The 20,286-nt window shown below is 44.1% G+C and overlaps 2 protein-coding genes across 3 annotated transcripts in view; one reads left to right on the forward strand and one right to left on the reverse strand.

The window, feature by feature from the left end:
• The window catches only part of Mcmbp (minichromosome maintenance complex binding protein), a 50,669-nt gene extending 36,862 nt beyond the window's left edge, over positions 1-13,807 (forward strand). For both annotated transcript variants that reach the window (XM_057779668.1, XM_057779669.1), the window contains exons 10-16: positions 535-658; positions 2,400-2,517; positions 5,040-5,205; positions 6,241-6,374; positions 8,107-8,271; positions 10,390-10,478; positions 11,886-13,807. In XM_057779668.1, coding sequence (XP_057635651.1) covers positions 535-658; positions 2,400-2,517; positions 5,040-5,205; positions 6,241-6,374; positions 8,107-8,271; positions 10,390-10,478; positions 11,886-12,012 — 923 coding nt within the window. In that variant the 3' untranslated portion in view covers positions 12,013-13,807. The remainder of the gene's footprint in view (positions 1-534; positions 659-2,399; positions 2,518-5,039; positions 5,206-6,240; positions 6,375-8,106; positions 8,272-10,389; positions 10,479-11,885) is intronic.
• A 284-nt stretch (positions 13,808-14,091) lies between these two features.
• Positions 14,092-20,286, reverse strand: part of Inpp5f (inositol polyphosphate-5-phosphatase F) — an 89,027-nt gene continuing 82,832 nt past the window's right edge. Inside the window, exons 18-20 of the mRNA XM_057779666.1 lie at positions 18,915-19,043; positions 18,323-18,410; positions 14,092-16,594 (exon numbers count right to left, since the gene is read on the reverse strand). Coding sequence (XP_057635649.1) covers positions 15,469-16,594; positions 18,323-18,410; positions 18,915-19,043 — 1,343 coding nt within the window. The 3' untranslated portion in view covers positions 14,092-15,468. The remainder of the gene's footprint in view (positions 16,595-18,322; positions 18,411-18,914; positions 19,044-20,286) is intronic.

The following is a 20,286-nucleotide window of genomic DNA, read 5'->3' on the forward strand; positions in this document are numbered from 1 at the left end:
AGGCAGTTTCACCTCCATGTGGGCCATAGTCCCTGCTCAGCAGAGTGAGTTCTCTAGTAATGTCTGTGGCTTTGCCCTGTTTCCTCTTCTATTAATTCTGTCGTTGACATGAATCCTAAGGTCAGGTGGTGGTAGTGCACGCCTTTAATCCCAGCACTCGGGAAGGCAGGGACAGGCAGATCTCCATGAGTTCCAGGACAGGCCACACAGAGAAAGCCTGTCTTTTATTTGTGGGGGGATGTAGAGCATGCATGTGCCAGGGCGTGCGTGTGGACGTAAGAGGAGAACATAAAGAAGTCTCTCCTTCCACTATGTGGGTCGTTGGATCAAGCTTAGGTTATCAGGTCATTGAACTTGGTGTCAAATGCCTTTATTTTCTGAGCCATCTTGCCCACTCTAATATTGGCTTCATTTGTTGACGATTATTCTGAGTTCATACTCACTGTCCCCCGAAATGTAGTGTTCCTTCCTGTTCTTGCACTGGTGCAGAGCTGGCGTGCGTACTCTCATTTCCTTTATTCCTTCCTTCTGCAGTTGTATCCAGTTTCATGTCTGAGTTGTCTCCAGTCAGAGCAGAGCTGCTTGGATTCCTCACTCATGCACTCTTGGGAGATAGTTTGGCTGCAGAATACCTTATATTGCATCTCATCTCAACAGTGTAAGTGCTGTGCTCTTCGTGGGAACTGCGGTGTGGGGTAGAGAGTGGAAGGGAACAAGTGTGGTTTCGGTTGTTTGTTGCAAGTGTCAGCTCCATATTCAAATGGGATTTTTTTGTTCCATAGAACAAATGTTGCACCAAATACAGATTCTTTTTCACCTTTTCTTAGTTTCACACAAAACATTTTGATTGTGTCCTCTTAGTAAACATTAGAGGCAAGCAAGATCAGACAGTACACGACTGATGAGTGAAACGAACTGTCGCATCTTTTCTGCATTCTTTCTCCCCTTCTTTATGGGAATGTAGCTTAACCCAGAGTCTCCTTGTGCCTTACCACTGGGTTGCATACCCATACCCATTTGTATTATACTTCTCCAGGCTTTGGTTTCTCTGTGTAGTCCTGGCTGTCCTGGCTCTTGCTCTGTAGACCAGACTGTCCTTAAACTCAGAGATCTGCCTGTCTCTGCCTCCTGAGACTATTAAAGGTATGTGCTGCCACCCCACAACAGTTTTTTTGTTTTGCTTTAAAAAAGTAATGTATCCTAATATCGGGAAGAAAATTGTCTGCTCTCCCATGCCAGTCTCTTCCCATTTACTACTTGTGTGTGTTCTTTGGTTTATATCCACGTGTTATGTTTACTAATGTGGGTGTCGCTTGTGGTTAAAGCATAGATCCTTATCTTGTTTTTTTCCATTTAATGCTTAGTTAGCTCCATTTTCCCATTTTTTTTTTGTTTTGTTTTGGTTTTGTTTTTTTGAACATAGGGTGTCACTATGAAGTCCTGGCCTGGAACCTTCTATATAGTCCAGGCTAGCCCTGGAACTCATAAAGATCCTTTTGTTTCTGTTTCCTGAGTGCTAGGATTGAGGGCATGCCACCACAGCCTGCCTTCTTGACAAGCTTTCTAATGACTGTGTGCTATTTCATTGTATTTGTGCCCTACTGTAACCATTTCCCAAACGTTAGACCTTCACACTTTGTGTGTGCGTGTATGCACGCACATGTGTAAGTAAATGCTGTTACAGTCAGCATCTTTCCAGTGTAACCCTTCCTTCCTCCCGGTGGCATCCAAGACAGTAGGTAATGCCTGGAAGCAAGGCTCACATCAAAGCTCTGTCATGGTTTGACTGATTGCACATCCCTAACGGAAAAGCCTGAAGTGCTGGGAAGTCTGAAGTAGCTGAGCCACAGACATACTGCTGATGTCACACTGGGAAGCAGTAGCTACCAGCTCACACTAGGCATGCTTAGTTAGGGAAGTTTGCCAACGTTCTGAAGCACTTAAGTCTCAGTATTTTGGATAAGAGTGCTACACCTGTACATCAGAGTTCTTAATACAGCCCACCTTGAAATGTTTGGAGAGGGGTGAAAAGGCATGTGAGCAGTCATTTAAGAATTCATTATTCTTTAACTGCTGCTGTTCTGATAGATAAAATAGCTGGTGTTCTGCAAAAAAACATTAAATTTATTTTTATTTTAAGTGTATGGCTGTTTTGCCTGCATATCTGTGCATGCGGTGCTGGTGGAAGCCAGAAGAGGGCATCTTATTCTTGGAGTTCCAAGGACAGCTGTGAGCTCTTGTGTGGGTTCTGGGAATTGAACCCTGGTCTTCTGGAAAAGCAGCCAGTGCTCTTAACCACTGAGCCATTTCTTCCTGCTTCTGCAAAATGTCTAATGCTGGTATTTCAGTATCTTACCTTTGTTTTTGTTTGTTTTGTTTTTTCTTTTTCCCTCTTCTAGATATACAAGAAGAGATGTTCTTCCACTAGGAAAGTTTACAGTTAACCTGAGTGGCTGCCCACAAAATAGCACCTTCACAGAGCACCTGTACCGAATCATTCAGCACCTTGTTCCAGCAGTAAGATAATACTCTGATAAAGTATTATGTACAACAAAGCCAATTATTTTCTGCTTACCTCAAGTACTAACTTTGTGTTCCTTGTGGATCTCATTGACAAGCGACAACACCCGCCAACTGACATAATTTAAAATGTACACTCAGCATTGACACTGATTGACCCAGCACAAATTTGTAAATCTAAAGATTAATGCAATGGCAGTAACTCCCTCAAGATCACGCTTCCTACCACTGCCAGTTTGTCCTTTAAGTTGGCCCTTTGTGTGCATATTAAACTTGGGATCTAAATAAGCTCGAAATTATACCAGCTCAGTTCTCTCAGCTGCCCATCTCCATGGCCCAGTTAGGTACTGTTTGGAACCATCTGGAGTGTACCATTTGTGTGTCGGGATCTTGGGGATAGGGGGATTACGCTGATGAGTGGTATATCTAAAAATGCTGGCTACTTCTTTGGGTCTTAAAAAGTGAAGCCAGGCAGGCCCTTCACTGAACAACCTGTCATGCTGTGCTTCAGGCCCTGCAGAAGCAGCAGAGTCCCAAGGACTTGGGGCCACTTACTCAACAGGCTATGCTTTCACTAATTTCTATATTGAATAATTCATTATATTTATCAAAATAGTCATAAAACTGAAACTGTTTTGGTTTTTCACAAGCTCTTGAATTTCTAAATTAGTAGGAGACCCCTAGATTTTCTAGTCCGTTTCCGCATTTGCACCTTTGGTGATGTGTTTTGATCTGAGGTGTTGTAGATGATAGCTGGTGTAGTATCTGAAAGCCTGTTGCTGGCGTTTGTACATTCTCTATGGTAAAACTCATCTGTCTTCCATTTTGAAGGAATGAGGGTAAATGTGTGACTTATTCATAAACCCTGCAACAGGGTCTTAACAGTTCCCAGCGCTCATTTATAAACCCTGTAGTAGGGTCTTAGCAGTTCCCAAAGCCCACAGCTCCTGAAATAGGCTCTCTGAGTTTTATGTGTTTGTAGTACAAGACCAAGAAAGTAATTGCTGGTGTGTGCTTTAAAAATTCATAGCAGAGGGCTGGAGAGGTGGCTCAGAAGTTAAGAGCACTGACTGCTCTTCTAGAGGATCTGAGTTCAATTCCCAGCAACTACATGGTGGCTCACAACCATCTGTAATGAGATCTAGTGCCCTCTTCTGGCATGCAGGGATACATGCAGGCAGAACACTTTATACATAATAAATAAATAAATCTTTAAAAAAAATTCATGGCAGGACAACGAAGCACTTGAAATGGGATAGGAGACACTGGTGGTGCCCATATGCCCATCTATACAGAATGGCCTAAGACTCGTGGATGGTTTTGGAGCTGACCTGGTGGCTGCCTAGCTGGGGTCAAATCCTTCCTCTCTTCTACTTGGAGTAAGGGATGTCTACAAAGAAGCTGGTGTAGTACCAGCTCTCAGACACAAAGTGGCGCCAGAGGCCATCCAGCTGTCAGTTGTGAGCCCAGAGGTTCTCAGGCTACATTTTTACATGGGAGAGGGTGGAGGAAGGGGCTCAGAAGTGACAGTGTGGTATGTATTTGCATTTTGTCCTGGTCACTTTGCACTGACCCTGTCTCCTCTTTGATGTGGCACTAGGCCCTTTCTCAGTGCTCCCCTCAGTAATAGAGCACACAGCTTTGACTGCTGGTTATATGTGTCCTGCCTGTAGTTCTGTCTTAGCCCCAGCACATGGCCACTCTTTCCTTTGTTTTCAGATGTGTGTGTGTTTACCTTGCATGTACATGCCAGGTGCCCATAGGGACCAGCAGAGGGTGTTGGTCCCCTGGCACTGGAGTTATGGACAGTTATAAGCCTCTGTATGGGTGCTGGGAGTAGAACCCATGACTTTGCAAGAACAAGTGTTCTTAACCACTGAGCCATCTCTGCAGCCAGCCACCTTTTTTGACAAGCCCTACCTCTTCCGGGACTTCTGAATCTGTAAACAATTCCCACTCTCCTTTCTAAGAAAATTAAGCCAAAGTATTTAAAATTCTCTTAAGTTTCAGCTGTGATCTTCTTCCTGCACAGACTCCCTACCCTGTGCTTTTCTGAAGGCTGCACCATGTATGAGTAGAGGGGTCCGGAGCAGACAAGAGGCTGCCGAATGTGGTGGGGGCTGGAGGAATGGGGAGGCCATGCTCTGGGCTGCAGTGTGGACTGTCTTAAAGGAATAGTGAAGCTCAGCCTCTGGGTGTCTGATATTTGGAACTGTCTACCACTTGTTTCAGAGTAAAAATTACTCATCAAGACTTAAAAATAAAAAAAAACACACACACACACACACACAAATTTTCTTTGTATCTGTGGCTGGTCTTATCTCTCCAGCGTGCACCAGGCCCAGCTGAAGACAGAGAACAAGTAGCTGTAAGAAGCATGGCTTGTGGTGTGGCCACAGCTTCTTCCCTTAGAAATGGTGTCTTAGCATGTGAAGCACACGTGTTTTGATTCAGTACGTGTCTGTGTGTATTTTTAATAGAGAAACTTGGATCCTTCCTCCTTACAATTTCTCTTTCAGTCTTTTCGTCTACAGATGACGATAGAAAACATGAACCAGTTGAAACTCATTCCCCACAAAGACTACACAGCCAACCGATTGGTCAGCGGTCTCCTCCAGCTGCCCAACAATACATCCCTGGTCATTGATGAGACTCTTCTAGAGCAGGGGCAGTTGGACACCTCAGGTAGGCCATGCAGACCTCCTGTCCTCTTGTGGCTTTGCTCCATTCAGTCAGACCTAGCAATGACTTCTAAGGCAAACTTACCAGATATTTTTAAAACATGCATGTATTACAAACTGTGTATACTGTTTTATTATGTTATTTTGTTGGTTGCTTGTTAGCTCAAAAAGGATAGAAAGATTAATGTAATATTTTATACATTCCATAAATTGTTTTTAATGATTTCTGGGGGAAAAAAGTAGACCATTTGGTTTAAACTTGCCTCAGTTATGGAATATGTTAAACAAACAAGAAGCCGGGAGATGGTGGCGCACACCTTTAATCCCAGTACTTGGGAGGCAGAGGCAGGCAGATATCTGTGAATTCGAGGCCAACCTGGTTTACAGAGCGAGTTCCAGGACAGCCAGGACTACACAGGTCCCCCCCTCCCCCCCAAAAGACGAGAGAGCTGCTAGATCCTGTTCCCATGAAGAGCGTGCAGTGCTGGGAGTAGTGACGCTGTGCTGGGAGGAGGTGGGGCACAAAAAATAGATGAAAAAATAATGAACGCTGGGAATTTATAAGGCAAAGAGGAGCCTAAAATCAGGAAGGTTTAGCCAGGGGTGGTGGCACCCACCAACATTCCTGTCACTTGGAAGGTAGAGGCAGGAGAACCAGGCATTCAAGGCTAGCCTGGGCTTCTTTCAACCCTCTCTCAAAAATATATAAATTGGGAAAACTCAACAACCTTACTTTCTAAAGAAATGATTTCCCATCTTATAACCATGACCTAGGAAGTAGTGAACTTACCAGAGCCCCACTTTGTGTTGGCATTAGCGTTGGGTGAGTTTTGGCCGCAGAAAGTTCAGGTTGGCCCAGTACTGTCTGGAGCTTATTATTAACACCTGGCTTACTGACATTGCACTTGTTAAGTTCTTGGCTACCGTTACCTTTATCTAAGCAGCAGAAAATCACATGTGTTAAGATCACTGTCAGCCAAACTAATTTGAGTATGTGATTAAAATCACATCATTGCCAGTAACGGTCTTGCTCTTGCAGGTGTTCATAATGTGAGTGCCCTGAGCAACCTGATCACCTGGCAGAAGGTGGATTATGACTTCAGTTACCACCAGATGGAGTTCCCGTGCAACATCAACGTCCTCATCACATCTGAGGGGAGGTCCCTGCTCCCGGTATGATAGCTCATGGTTAAGTGAAGGGGTATTGTTGTCACTTTGTCCGTTTTTATTGCTTATATTGTCCCTGTGTGCAGATGCAGGCACTTGTGCAGTGTGTGTCAAGGCCACAGGTCACCCTTGGGTGTTGTTTCTCAGGAACTGTACACCTTTTGAGACAGGGTCTCTGACTGGCCTGGAACTACCCAAGTAGGCTAATTGGCCTGACTGTCCAGCAAGCGACACATTCACCTGGGATTACAAGGGTATACCAACATACCCTTCATTTTTATGTAGATTCTAGGGCTTAAGGCTAGTCCTCAAGCTGTGTTTGTGTGTGTGTGTGTTTTGAAGGTTTATTTTTTTTGAGACATACGGATTTCTGAGCTGGAGACCAGCTGTTCTCCATAGTGAGCTCCAGGACTACACAGAGAGACCCTTTCTAAAAAAAGCCAAAACACATTTTATATGTGTGTGCCACACTTTATTTAATATTTTATGTGTATGAGTGCATACATGTATGTGTGTTCACCACTTATATGCCCTGTGCCCATGGAGGACAGAAGAGGGCATTTGATCCCCTGGAGCTGGAGTTAGGGTTGGCTGTTAATCACCATGTATGTGCTAGAACCAGACCGAGGTCTTCTGCAAGAGCACGGCAAGTGCTACTAACCACTGAGCCAGCTCTGCAGCTCCAAGTGTTACTATTTTATCAGTGTGGGTGTGTGCCTGTGCTCATTCACAGCCACTGAAACCAGAACTGGGGGGTTGGAGCCTTGGAGCTAAAGTTAAATGCATTTGTGAGCCACCCAGTGTGTGTGCTGGGATCCACACTGTCCTCTGCAAAGTAGTTAAGTGCTCTAAATTGCTGCACCGTCTCTTCTGCCCCAGAAGGGTATGCACTTCACAGGCTGAACCATTTCCTTAGCTCAGTGCTGCTTACTATTTTAATAAGTTGCATTTGTTTATGAATTGTGGGTGAGCTTGGAGTGTTAGTCCATGCTTGTGATCCTACACACTGAGGAGGCTGGGGTGAGAAGGTGGCCAAGTCACATCCTTCCTTGGTGGCATAGTAAGACCCGTACCTCAAAAGACCTGTGAGTACAGCTCAGTAGTAAAGCACTTGCCTGTCTATGTGAGGCTCTGAGTTCCACTGATAGGTTAAAAAAAAAGAGATGTTAGCTGCTAGTTATTAACAAGGGAATCTGGTAACTAATTTTACCTCATTGTAAAAATTTATAACTGTTAAGAACCCAAATATCACAAGATAACCAGAGCTACTAGTAGGAGAGCCTGTAATATCTAGAAATAAAGAGAAGCTAATTTCCCTTAATAATCCAGACTGCTGTTTTTACTCCCTTTGTTCCTTTTTTTGCCAGTCATGTGATGCATGTGTGCACATGCAGTGGCTGGAATGTAGAGCTGGAGGACAACATGAAGGAGTTGTTCTCTCCGTCATGTGCTCAGGGCATCCGGCTTGGCAACAAGCATCCTCAGCAGCTGAGCTATGTCCATCTCAAATGTTTGTATATTGACTTTAAGGCTAGCCTGACTTACAGGATAAGATCTCCCATTGCAATGGTTTCCTGTCTTTTGTGATGCAGTCAGACAGACTGAGTACACTAAGATTTTAAAATACTCCCCTCCTCACATACCTGCTATTTTCTAATTCCCCTCCAAGTTGAGAGCTGCATCCTCTAAATGTAGGTTATGGTAGGACCTTGGAAATCAGTTCATTTCCTCTTTCCAGGCAGACTGCCAGATTCACTTACAGCCCCAGCTGATCCCGCCCAACATGGAAGAGTACATGAACAGCCTTCTCTCAGCTGTGCTGCCGTCTGTGCTCAACAAGTTCCGCATCTACCTGACCCTCCTGAGATTTCTGGATTACAACATTTCAGATGACATAACCAAGGTATGTCTTAGTCGCAGCAAGAAATCTTGTAGTTTTGGGGTTTACTTAATGAGACTTAAGCGCAGTTACCTGTAAGGCAGAGTTGGTGTTTGCCATCTCTAGCCTTTAGTGTGTCATCTGCTGCATGAAGCAGATTCATTCTCTGTCCTTTTACTTAGTTGCCGCCTCCTTTTTGCATTTGAATTGCTTTTGGCTTTGTTTGCTTGGTTTAATTATTTTCAGCGCTAGGGATCAGAACCAGTTCCTTTGTCTGTCAGAGCAGCGGGCAGTCTGTCCCCTGCCTTATCAGGTCAGTTAGGAGCCTGGTCTCTTTAGGATTGGCAGATGGTGTAACTACACTAATACACGAGAATTCGCTCTTTCCAGTCTGTTCTTAGTCCCTCATTCGTGTTGTCATTTCACAGATTGTACCCTTGTGTGTTGTATACCCATAGCACCTAATTATCACTTTGTGCAGTTGTCTTTCAAACCACAGGGGAAAAGCTTAAAAAAGTAAACAAAATTTTTGTTGCTTTTTTGAGTCATCTGTGGTTTTACTATGTAGCCCAAGCTAGTCTTGGACTTGGAGGGAACATGAGGTTAGGCAGACACCATCCTGCCTATCTTTACACTGGTCAGCATTTCCTGTGCCGTTGGCTTTACCGGGCTTTCTGTTCCTATCTAAAAGACTTTACTGTCGCTTGAATTTCTTTGAAACTCGGGGCCTTCACGAGGTTAAGCACCTGCCATTGAGTTTTTTTTTTTTTTAATTAAAGAGAGATCTGCCTGCCTCTGCCTCCTGAGTGTTGGGATTGAAGCTCTTATCCCATGCCACAGTCTGTTCCCCAGGTTGTCAGCAGCAGTTCCTCCTTTAGGAGCACACCTCCAAGACCTTGAGTAGATGCCGGACTCAATGTCCTGCTGCAGTTTGCTGAGCTTGCTGTGCACAGTATTTGATGATGTCTTGAACAAGCAAGCGCCCTTCAGGTTTAAGGCCATTATCTCTCTCGGTCCCTGCTGCTTCCTCCCCGCTAGCCCTCCTGTCGCTTGGTCAGTGAATTTGGTGGGCTTTGGAGCTCTGCTCATTTCCCTTTTCTCTTTTTTTATCTGTCTTGAAGTTGGTTGGTTGACTTTTGTGCCTGCTTAAATCTTCTATACCTAGCAATTTGTTATTGCTATTAGTTACCTTATTTTTTTTCTATAGAATTTCCTATTTGCTTCTTTTTAAACATTGTTTTCTTCTTATTGATATCCTTTAATTCTTTATATAGTGGCTCACCCCCTCCCCCATCCAAGAGTGATGCATGCTCAAGAGTCCCCCAGTAGATACTTGGAACTGGCTACTTCCAGATCTCCCATGCACATAATGGCATAATAATGTGTTGTATACAACCCTTTCCAGTGCATAATTTGTATAGTAAGCACAGCAAATATTAGCGGTAACAATAGTAGAACATGTATAATGGGGTTTAAGTTTGATTAAGTAACGACAGCCTTACAGATCAGAGTAGCAGTCCTCTGTGAGTGGTGCGTTAAAGGAACTCCAGCCCTGCCTGTTCCGCTGTTCCAGCAGTCTGCTAGGCTGTTGGTTTTCAAGGACATTACCTCAGGTGGGGGTGTGGAGTTTGAAAACAAAACAAGTTGAAATGTCTTACCAAGAGCCACTTGTGTTCTTGATTCCTAAGTTACTGGAAGTTTCCGGGGGTTTCCGACAAGCCGACTGCAGTCGTTGCGTTCTTCTGTGTTGGTCCCAGGCAGCCCTGTAACTGTGGTTCTTCTTCCTCAGCTCTCTGAATACTGGGATTACAGGTGTGCACTGCAGCCCCCATTGCTGGGCCAGCTTCTCTGGTGTCTCTTCCTGTTTAATGGCATCACACCATGGAAGATGCTGGCTTCTCTGCCTGTTCGGCATTCTCAAATGGGACTGGGCTGCATGTAGAATAATTTCCATGCTGCATTTTGTAATGGAGGTTAAATTTGGTTCTTCCTCTTTTTACCCATCTTGCCTCATTTGTCCATCTATTTTTACTTCAGCCAAGGACCATGTTTCTTTGTTTTTATAAAAATAAGGAAATAGTTTGAAATGCACTTAAGGAGGTTTGAAGGAAGACTTACAAGTATATTGCTCTTTTGGTAAAGGCGGTTGAAGATGACTTTGTGGAAATGCGTAAAAACGACCCTCAGAGTATCACAGCTGATGATCTCCACCAGCTGCTTGTGGTGGCTCGGTAAGTGGCGCTCCTCCACAGTCCCCTTCTTCCTTTTGGTTTTTTGAGACAGGGTGTCTCTGTGTAACAGCACTGGCTGCCCTGGAACTCACTGTAGACTAGCCTGGGCCAGAGAGATCCGCCTGCCTCTGCCTCCCAAGTGCAGGGATTAAAGACCTGCACCACCACCGCCCGGCCTCATAATTCCCTGTTCTCTTGGCTGTTTGCAGTTCTGATTTATTCAACAGTATCTGAGGCAGACTTCTAAAAGCAAAAGAACTTTTCCTTCAAAGATACCTTCCTGGGCTGAGCAGATGCCTAAAGCTTTTGCCTGAGGACTGAAGTTGAGATTCCATCTAAAATCTGGGTATGCATGGCCATGAGGAATCCCAGAACAAACTGACCAGCCCGATCATATCAGTAAGCTCTGGGTTCAGTTGAGAGACCTTGCTTCAATGAATAAGGCAAGGAGTGGTTGAGGAAGATTCCTGATATCAGCCCTGGGCCTCCCACAAACATAGACAAAACCCTGTGGAAAAGGGGGTGGAAGGAAGGTAGGAGCCAGAGGGTTCAAGGACAGAAAACCCACAGAACCAACTAATCTGGACTCATAGGAGCCCATAGAGACTGAACTGACAACTAGGTAGCCTGCACTGGGACTGAGCTAGGCCCTCTGCTTGTATGTTACAGGTGTGTAGCTTGGTCTTCTTGTGGGACTCCTAACAGTGGGTGCAGGGGCTGTCTCTGACTCTTGCCAGCTTTTGGGACCCCTTTCCTCATACTGGGTCACCTTGTCCAGCCTTAATATGTTGCAGGGGGGGGGGTTTAGTCTTACTGCAATTGATATATGGATTGATATCCATGGGAGGCCTGCACTTTTCTGAATAGAAGAGGAGGAGTAGACAGGGGTGGGTGCAGAGTGGAGGAGAGGAGGGAGAGGAAAGGGCAGTTGGGCTGCATCATCATCGTCATCATCAAGAATACCCACCTGGTGGAAGTACTTACTGCAGGGTTTACATTTATCGGTGGTCTCAGCAGGGGAACACAGTTTTTTTTTTTTTAATTTATATATATTTATTATATATGCAATATTCTGTGTGTGTATGCCTACAGGCCAGAAGAGGGCACCAGACCTCATTACAGTTTGTTGTGAGCCACCATGTGGTTGCTGGGAATTGAACTCAGGACCTTTGCAAGAGCAGGCAATGCTCTTAACTGCGGAGCCATCTCTCCAGCCTGGGAACAGTCTTTAAGAGTGAGCCACCCTCTCATTCTGGCTCCTTGGGGCTTCTTTGTGAGGTCACACCTGGCCTTTGCTCGTGTGTAGTAACCATGTTCTTGTCTCCTGATGGGCTTCAAAGATTTCCTAGTTTTTAAAACTTTAAGTTAATCTTCCTAACTCTAGGTAATTTTTAAATTTCAAACCAGGTTTCTGTCCCTGAGCGCTGGCCAGACCACACTGTCACGAGAGCGATGGCTGAGAGCAAAGCAGCTGGAGTCGTCCAGAAAACACAGGCTTCAGCAGCACAAGTGTGTGAACGGGAATGAGCTTTAGAGTCTGAACTGGAGAAGAATGGGCAGGCTACAGCCTCCGTGTTGCATAGCTCAGATCTGTTTATACCATACTGTTTTATAGATGATTTGTAGGCAAAAAAAAAGTGACTTTTCCTGAAATCAAGCCTGGTGACACCTAAAGTTTATATGATTCTCTGTAAGGGCTTTTACCTTACTGGTTTTATGGAGTTTTGGAGTTTGTTTTGTAATTAGTTATGATGTACAAAAATGTATTTGATATTAAAGGTTTAATAATGATAATGTTGCTGATCATACCATTTCCTTAGCCGTAGCTACAGCTTAGGCCAGACTTTTGGAGTGCTGGCTTCCCCTGAAGCTGTGCACCCACATCTGTGTGAGTGCAGTCTGCCTGAGTTTATCTAGTCGGGACGTACTTGCCATTCCCCTGAAGCTGTGCACCCACGTCTGTGTGAGTGCAGTCTGTCTGAGTTTATCTAGTCGGGACGTACTTGCCATTGATTCGTGAGCTCTCTAGTGTCAGTGTCCACATCTGGACAGATACTTTCCCCACTTAGCAGCTGTTAATAACCTGCAGAAGTAGGCTTTTCCATGGCAGGCGTCCCCAACTTTTAGATTTCATACACTAGTAATACTTCCAGAGATTTCTGGAGTAGGGTTGCCAACTGATTTTGCCAAGTCATAAAAAACCACTGTGATCACCATTTTGTTTCCATGAAAGGACACCCTCAGACAGGAGGCTCTCGATGGGACAGATGCGGCTCTGTGACTCAGGTCACTACATTGTTCTTAGCTCCTCTCACACCCTGCATTTGGGAAGTGTCATTTTAAGGGACTCTGAAGGGAACCTTGTCCGAACATGAAAGACTTGATTTAAATGTAAACTTAGAGTCAGAATCTTTTTTTCCGGTGCTGTGTATTGAACTCTGGCCTCTCACACGAGACGTGTCCTCTACCACTAAGCTGCATCCTTAGCCTGTTGCTGGGTGGGGGGTGACTTTGAATCATTTTCCTCATTATTTAGCTGATTTGATGATCATACTGGATTTTGTTTATCAGATAGCTTTTAATATAAGTTTATCAGATAGCTTCCAAGTGTGTTAGATGGGTAACATCATTTGCTAGTGCGGTAAAGGCCCATACATTACAAGTAGGTTTCCTCAGACCTATTCATTTTGATATGCATATTTTCAAATAAAAGTTATTATTTATAATTTGCAAATTAATATAGAATTGTGGCAACAGTAATTTTCAGAAAGGTTAGAACAGTGCTTTTAAGCTCTCAGTGGTGTGCGTGAAGATGAATTCATTTGGAAACAGGTGAGTTCAGTGGTCCCTTATCTTTTTCCTGCTGAAGAGGCTTGCATTGACATTGTTAACCAAGGAAACAGGGTCAGCCTTGATAAATCAAGGAATTAGCCTAATGAGAGGAAGTACAGACTGCTAGTTGTTCAGCGTTCTTTCCTAACCTCAAATCTATTTTTCTAAGCTAATGTAAATAATGTTCATATTAGAATTCTAACTGGTTTTCATTTTTATAACTGGTAGACAAGCTCTTCCTTAAACCTTTGAAAATAAGATGTTCACATAGATTTTTGAAAATAAGATGTTCACATAGATTTTGAAAATAAGATGTTCACATGGATTTTTGAAAATACTTTTTTGTCCTAGAACAAAGTTTTTAGTTTGTCTTGTCAAACTGTACCAATGTAAACTGTAATTTACCAAAGAGAAGTCATAATTTTGCTTGATCTTACAGAAAAGTTCCCTTGAGTAACCATGTCCAGTAAATAAAACTTCCAAATTACCAGTACCCGTGGGCGTCTTTTCATGGATTAGAAGCACAGGGTGTCGTCTACCCAAGTCAAACTAGAAGAGACCGGAACCTTCAGCCTTTTGAGGCACCATCTCTTCCTGGCCTACATAAAGGATGTTCATGTTCATAGCTCTGCGTCAAGGCAAGCTGCAGCCCTGATCAGGCATCTGTGGCCTCTTTGGAAATAACCATTGCCTTCACTTGTGTTGCCAGATTTTCCTGTGGGTCACCTCTGTGCAAACCCAACCCCTCCCCGCCAACCCAGCTGTCAGCACTTAGCTGGAGAGCCTGAGGGAAAGGATGGGAAAGGCAGCCTGCAGCATCTAGTTCTTAATGTTTGGGACTTAAAATACAGTTTCCATTTTTAAAATAAGAACACTTTAATCGAAAAAGTTCAAAACAAGTGTTTGGTTGTAGCACACTTGCCACTTATGAATTCTTTGAAAACCAAAGTACTGTTAAATGCTGTACAAGGAATTCTCATACACATTGATGCTTCGCGCTACAGTGGTACTTTAACAGCCACAGGACTCGACACTTCAATAAATAACAAAAACGGAATGCTTATCAGGTCACAGCAGACAGAATGTTCAACTGAGTCACTTCACAAGGGTAAGGCTCTAAGGATGCCAGACATCAGTGCTTGCTGGAATGTGCCATACAGCACTCTGGGATGCAGAGGCCAGTGATCTTGGTGGCCAGTCACTTAGAAAACCAGTATTAACCTGTACTTTAGGTTCTTGAACCTAAAAAAGATGCTAAATGTCCCTCTTGAAAGAGTTAAAACTTGATTTTCTAGAGATTCCTAGAGTCAGTCAGTATACATGATCTTCTGTTCCTGAAGCAGGTGGGCTTTATGACAGGCAAGCCCATGTGTGTTCAGGAATTTGGGGGAGAAAAAAAAGCATACGGGAGAAATTGGAATAAAAGAAAATACATTGTTTACCATTATTGATTCTCAACTATATAGAGAATGGTTAAGCTGGTAAAACTACTTTTTAAAAAAAAAATTTAGATACTTCTGCACACTAGTAAAAGTCACTAAAATTTAAATGTATAATTCCCCATATAGGGCAGTGTACAGGAATGAACTGACGGAGCGGAAGAATGCTAACTTTACATGGTGTATCCACACTGCATCTGCTTCCGAGACTAGCTCCCCTTCCCCTCCAAACACCAGTTTGGTTCTTTTCCTGAACCTTCCCAAGTGAGATCAACAAACCACTCTGCTGTGTATGTGCTAGGCTGGCCTACAGTCTAAGATGGTCACCTGTAGTCTGTACATCTGGGAATTTGCTCAGGTTCAGACTCCTTGTAAAACAAGTGCCAGTCAACAATGTAATTAGAATTTGTAATCCATAAACGCAGTACTGGTTAAAATAGCCTGAAAGGGCTGGGTGGTAGTGGGGCAAGCCTTTAATTCCAGTACTCAGAAGACAGATGGACTGAATTCAAGGCCAGCCAGGTCTACAGAGCAAGTTCCAGGACAGTCAGGGATACACAGAGAAACTGTTTCTTTTTTTGTTTGTTTGTTTTTCGAGACAGGGTTTCTCTGTGGTTTTGGAGGAGAAACTGTTTCTTAAAAAAAAAAAAAAAAAAGTCCAGAAGGTGAAAACTTCATTTTGAGTTTTTAAATAAAAACCATAAGGTTGTGACTAAAATCTAAATTTGAATTATTCGTGTCTGGCATTTTTTAAGTTCATTTTGCTGAATTTCATTGACCACTTCAGGTTCTGCTGGACTCTTTTGAACTTTGGCCACTGCCAAATTTATCCCATGCGTTAGCCCAGCTTGGGTAATACTAGCAACCTGGACCATGGAGCTGCGGATCTTTGCAAAGGGAGAGACTGCTCTGCAGCCACTCTCTGGAGAAGGGGTGACACAAAGCCCTGCCTCCAGTTCCTGCAGGCTGGACCCGGAACTGGGGCTCTGTTGAGAGACCCCTGGATGTGCTGGTTCAACTGACAAAAACTGTGGGCCTGCCAAAGAACAAGAGACATTTAACTGGGATGGTCGAGAAGGCATCAGTCCGACAGGTTCCAACTGATTTTCTTCATTAGAAAGAGGGTTAGTCTTTTGATGTCCTTCCTCACCATTGTGAGACACACACCTGGTCTCCGACAGCTCAGTCTTTTTGTCCTGTGCATCCTGTACAAATCTGTGGCAGTAGACCTCCACAGGCTTGGCAAAGCCAGTCAGTACACGTATGTTGTCAGCAGAAGGGGTTTTCTTCAAGGGAGACTCCTGGCCTTTTCCATGACCAACAGTAGCTTCTGAGGGGACAGGAATGCTGACGTCAGTGCTGCTGGCAGACTGGGATCGGCTGCCTAGTCGAGGAGCTGAAGCAATAATACCACAGCTTGGGAGAACATAATCGATTGGCCCTACACTCTCTAAAGAATCAGCTAGCTGCCTGTCTTCCTCAGACTTAGAGTTGGTAAGAAATTCATCGGAGTGGTAAGAATCATTATCTGAAGACATGTCCCCATCAGACTCCCCTTGGGCCTGATTATTATCCATCGCTCCCGAGTTTTCCATGGTCTCAAGACTGCTGTCTGACTTCCAAAGATTGACTTTTAGGTTTGGCTTTAGAAAGTTCACTTTCACTTCAGGCTTTGTAAAGTTTCCTAATTTCCGTAGGTTGCCGATGTTCACGTTGGATTTAGTCTGTTTCACTTTTTGATTTAGAGATGAAAATTTGCTCATTAAAAAGCTTTTCCCCTGGGCCAGAGAGCCTTGATTTTGAGATCTGATACCAATGATGTCTTCATGAGGCTTACTGCTTTTCCTGTAAGTTAGAAGAGAAAAAGAAGTTAATTTCTCATAGAATCCAAAATACACCAACTAATACCACTAAATGCTTTGTAAGTAGCCCCGGAGCAGGGCACTGCTAACTGATAAACCCAAATATCTGCAGCTGACACTAAACACCAGCTGATAGAAAGACAGGAATATAACTAAAAACTTTGTAGCAGCTACATCAGAGCAGGTAGAATCAAAGGTTTACTTACACACTGAATACTACAATTCAACACAGACATATAGAGACTTGTATCTTGTTCCTTTGCACGAGGTCTTTGAAATGGTTAGTGTGCAGTAGTGTGATTACAGCGTAACTGAACTGGGACCCACCACACTTCAAAGGCCAGGGCCTCGTGTGGCATGAGGCTGCCGTTCTGAGAAGTGAAAGTCTAATGCATGCATGAAAGTCTAGTGCAGTGGCTGCACCACACATGCAGGTCTAAGCTGGCTGCAGTGGGAATCTGCAGGAATCCCAAGCCTCAGGATGGATCTGGGATATCTAATATAGTTAATCTGTGTTCTCTCCTTTGTCATCAGATGTCCCTGTGTGCACATCAGCACTCAGCTCATGCAGGATCACCCACCCCAAGAGCACTGCAGGAAGAGTAGGCGCCCGAGTAGCTGTCGCCATTAAGAATGGACAGGAACAGCTCTCCCACCCTAGTGGAGCAGGAACAGAGCCTGAGCAGTGCTCAGGAGAAGGGAAAGTCCACATACTGTAAATGTGAAATAACCTGCTGGTAGGAACATCTGCTTAAAACCCTGCATATCCTCTGTATACTCATGACAGTGGGATGTGCCCTCTGGTTACTTTAGAGCTCAGCATCACTTATGGTCCAAGCAGAAGGACTTTGTCTTAGGCCCTGTGAGCCATGTTTCATCACAGTTTTACATGTATTGCTTAGCTAAGTACTCATAGAAAGGCTAGTATTTGCATTAAACACATCTGGATATCAAAATAGAAGTACCATGTCATTTGAGAAAATAAAAACCTGGGTCAGTTAAGAATTCCTTAAGCTGAAAATAAGGTCTCTAAGGTGCTGCAGGACTAAGAGTGGCAAACGAGGAAGTCCCCTCAGTGCATTCTCCTGTCCCTCTTCTGAGGAAATCCACTAAGCATGACAAGATAAAGGCGGCAATCAAACTTTTCACCAGTTGGATTTTAAGGCTATGTGCTAGGTGTTTCTAAGTAATTACCACTCAATCTGCAACCTTTCTGACATTCATTATCCCATTTGAACAGGTAACAAAACAGAAGGACCCTGAAGCTTCTTCAGGGTTCCAGAGTGAGAGAATGTAATATCAACAGAGGGCTAACCTTATCACAGCTAGGCGGGTGTACACTCCAATCCCTGCATTCTAGGGCTGAGGCAACATCAAGAATTGAAGCCTGTCTCACCAAAACAAAGGGCCTTTGGCTCACTCAGTTGGTAGGAGACTTCCCTGGCATGCATGAAACCATGTGCTCAGTCTCCAGCACAATATAAATGGGTCTGGTGGCATAGGCCGATAATGCCAGCACTCCACGGTGTTTTAAGTTGTATTTCTTAAGAACCGTGATATATTAGTCATTTATGCAGTGTGTGAGGTATTTTGCTGCTGTTTGGGTGGCTATACCCAGTCTGGCCTTGAACTCGTCCACCTCACAGATGGCTGGATTTCAGGTGTGCACTTCTGCATCTGGTTCTAAATGATGTCTTCTCTTGATACTGACCTCTCAAGCTTCTTCTCAACTATGGGAACATCCAGCCCCATGGCTTGCTTGGTGATCTGCAGCATCTCTGCGATGCACTGAAGAGTATCTGGAATTCAAACACAGCCCTTACTAATTGCCCAAACACTACAATATAATAGTCTCAGCTTGAATTTGACTTGGGGCCACAGGTTTAAACACTAGTTTGCCTACAACCTACAGAAAACTGCTGCTTGTTCACTACCCTCCACCTTACTAAATCAAAATGTTCTAAATGGTGATTTTAACAGAACAGAGTCAAGAGCAAAAGAGCTAAATGAGCAGCAATTAAACACCTGGTTAGTGCTCACAGGGTCTAATGACTGCAGGAGGCTCCAGGACAGCACCCACAAACAAGGAGTGGTCCATGTCTGCTGCCTCTTAAGACTAGGTGGGAAAAGCCTCAGAACCCGTGTAACCTCCTTCAGGATCAAACACTACAACTCCTGCCACACAGCTCCTTGCCCAGACTACACCACCCATGCAAACACGAACAGAGTCAGTTCTAACCAGTGTCCCAAGCAATGAACTGTTACTAATCTATCTGAATAATTTCCCTTTCCCTCTTTCATACCTTTCCCATCCTCTTCCGGACTGCGTACCACAGCTCTCAGTGTGTGGAAGTAACCACTCGACCCTTTACACCTGTAGTGCAGTCGCATGCAGGAAAACTTCGGTTTGCCGAAAAGAGTAGGTTCGGGACCTAACACAAATGAGGATGTTTAAACTTTTGTTTCTGCATATAAGATTCTCTTCTTTTACTTCAAACACACATGCATCAGTTAACTGAGAGCATATTTCTTTTCATAATCTAAATAAAAAGGTATAAACTTATGACAATTTGTAAAAATGGGTTGTCTTGTTTTTGTTTTTCCAAGACTGGGTTTCTCTGTGTAACAGCTCTGGCTGTCCTGGAATTCACTCTGTAGACCAGCTGGCCTCAAACTCATAGACATGCTCCTGCCTCTGCCTCCCAAGTGCTGGGATTAAAGGTGTGCTCCACCACTGCCCAGCATAAAATTGTTTTGTTTTAGGGCGGGCAGAGGCAGGAGAATTTCTGTGAGTTTGAGGCCAGCCTGGGCTTAAGAGGTAGTTCCAGGACAGCCAGGGTTGTTACACAGAAACAGCCCTGTCTCGAAAAACAACAATAGAAAGTATGTTTATTTACGCCGGGCGGTGGTGGCGCACACCTTTAATCCCAGCACTCGGGAGGCAGAGGCAGGCGGATCTCTGGGAGTTTGAGGCCAGCCAGGTCTACAAGAGCTAGTTCCAGGAGAGGCACCAAAGCTACAGAGAAACCCTGTCTCGAAAAAACAAAAACAGAAAAAAAAAAAAAAAGAAAAAAGAAAGTATGTTTATTTACTTATGTTATTATGTGTACGGTATTTTTCCTGCATGTATGCCTGCAGGACAGAAGAGGGCGCCAGATCTCATTATAGATAGTTGAGCTCTACCATGTGATTTCTGGGAATTGAACTCAAGACATCTGGAAGAGGTGCCAGTGCTCTTAACCTTTGAGCCATCTCTTCAGCCCCCTAAAAAATGTTTATATGCATGTGTTACTCATGGGTTTCATTATTATATTTCATGCATGTCCATGCCCTACAACCATAACAAGGCAGCCTTGTTAGGGTTCTGTCACAAACGTGACTTAATGAGGCCATAAGAACACTATTTCAAGCCGGGCAGTGGTGGCGCATGCCTTTAATCCCAGCACTGGGGAGGCAGAGGCAGGCGGATCTCTGCGAGTTCAAGGCCAGTGTGGTCTACAAGAGCTAGTGCCAGGACAGGGTCCAAAGCTACCCTAAGAAACCCTGTCTCGAAAAAACCAAAAAAGGGGAAAAAAAAATACTCCTTCAGTAGTAATTGCTTAAGCTTTCTGGTGACTGGAGTTCTTTTCACAAGGCACAAGATGGGCAACGGTGCCCATCACTAGTCTCTAAAGA

The sequence above is a fragment of the Chionomys nivalis genome, chromosome 8 (assembly GCF_950005125.1).
Source record: "Chionomys nivalis chromosome 8, mChiNiv1.1, whole genome shotgun sequence".
In the NCBI taxonomy this organism is placed as follows: domain Eukaryota; kingdom Metazoa; phylum Chordata; class Mammalia; order Rodentia; family Cricetidae; genus Chionomys; species Chionomys nivalis.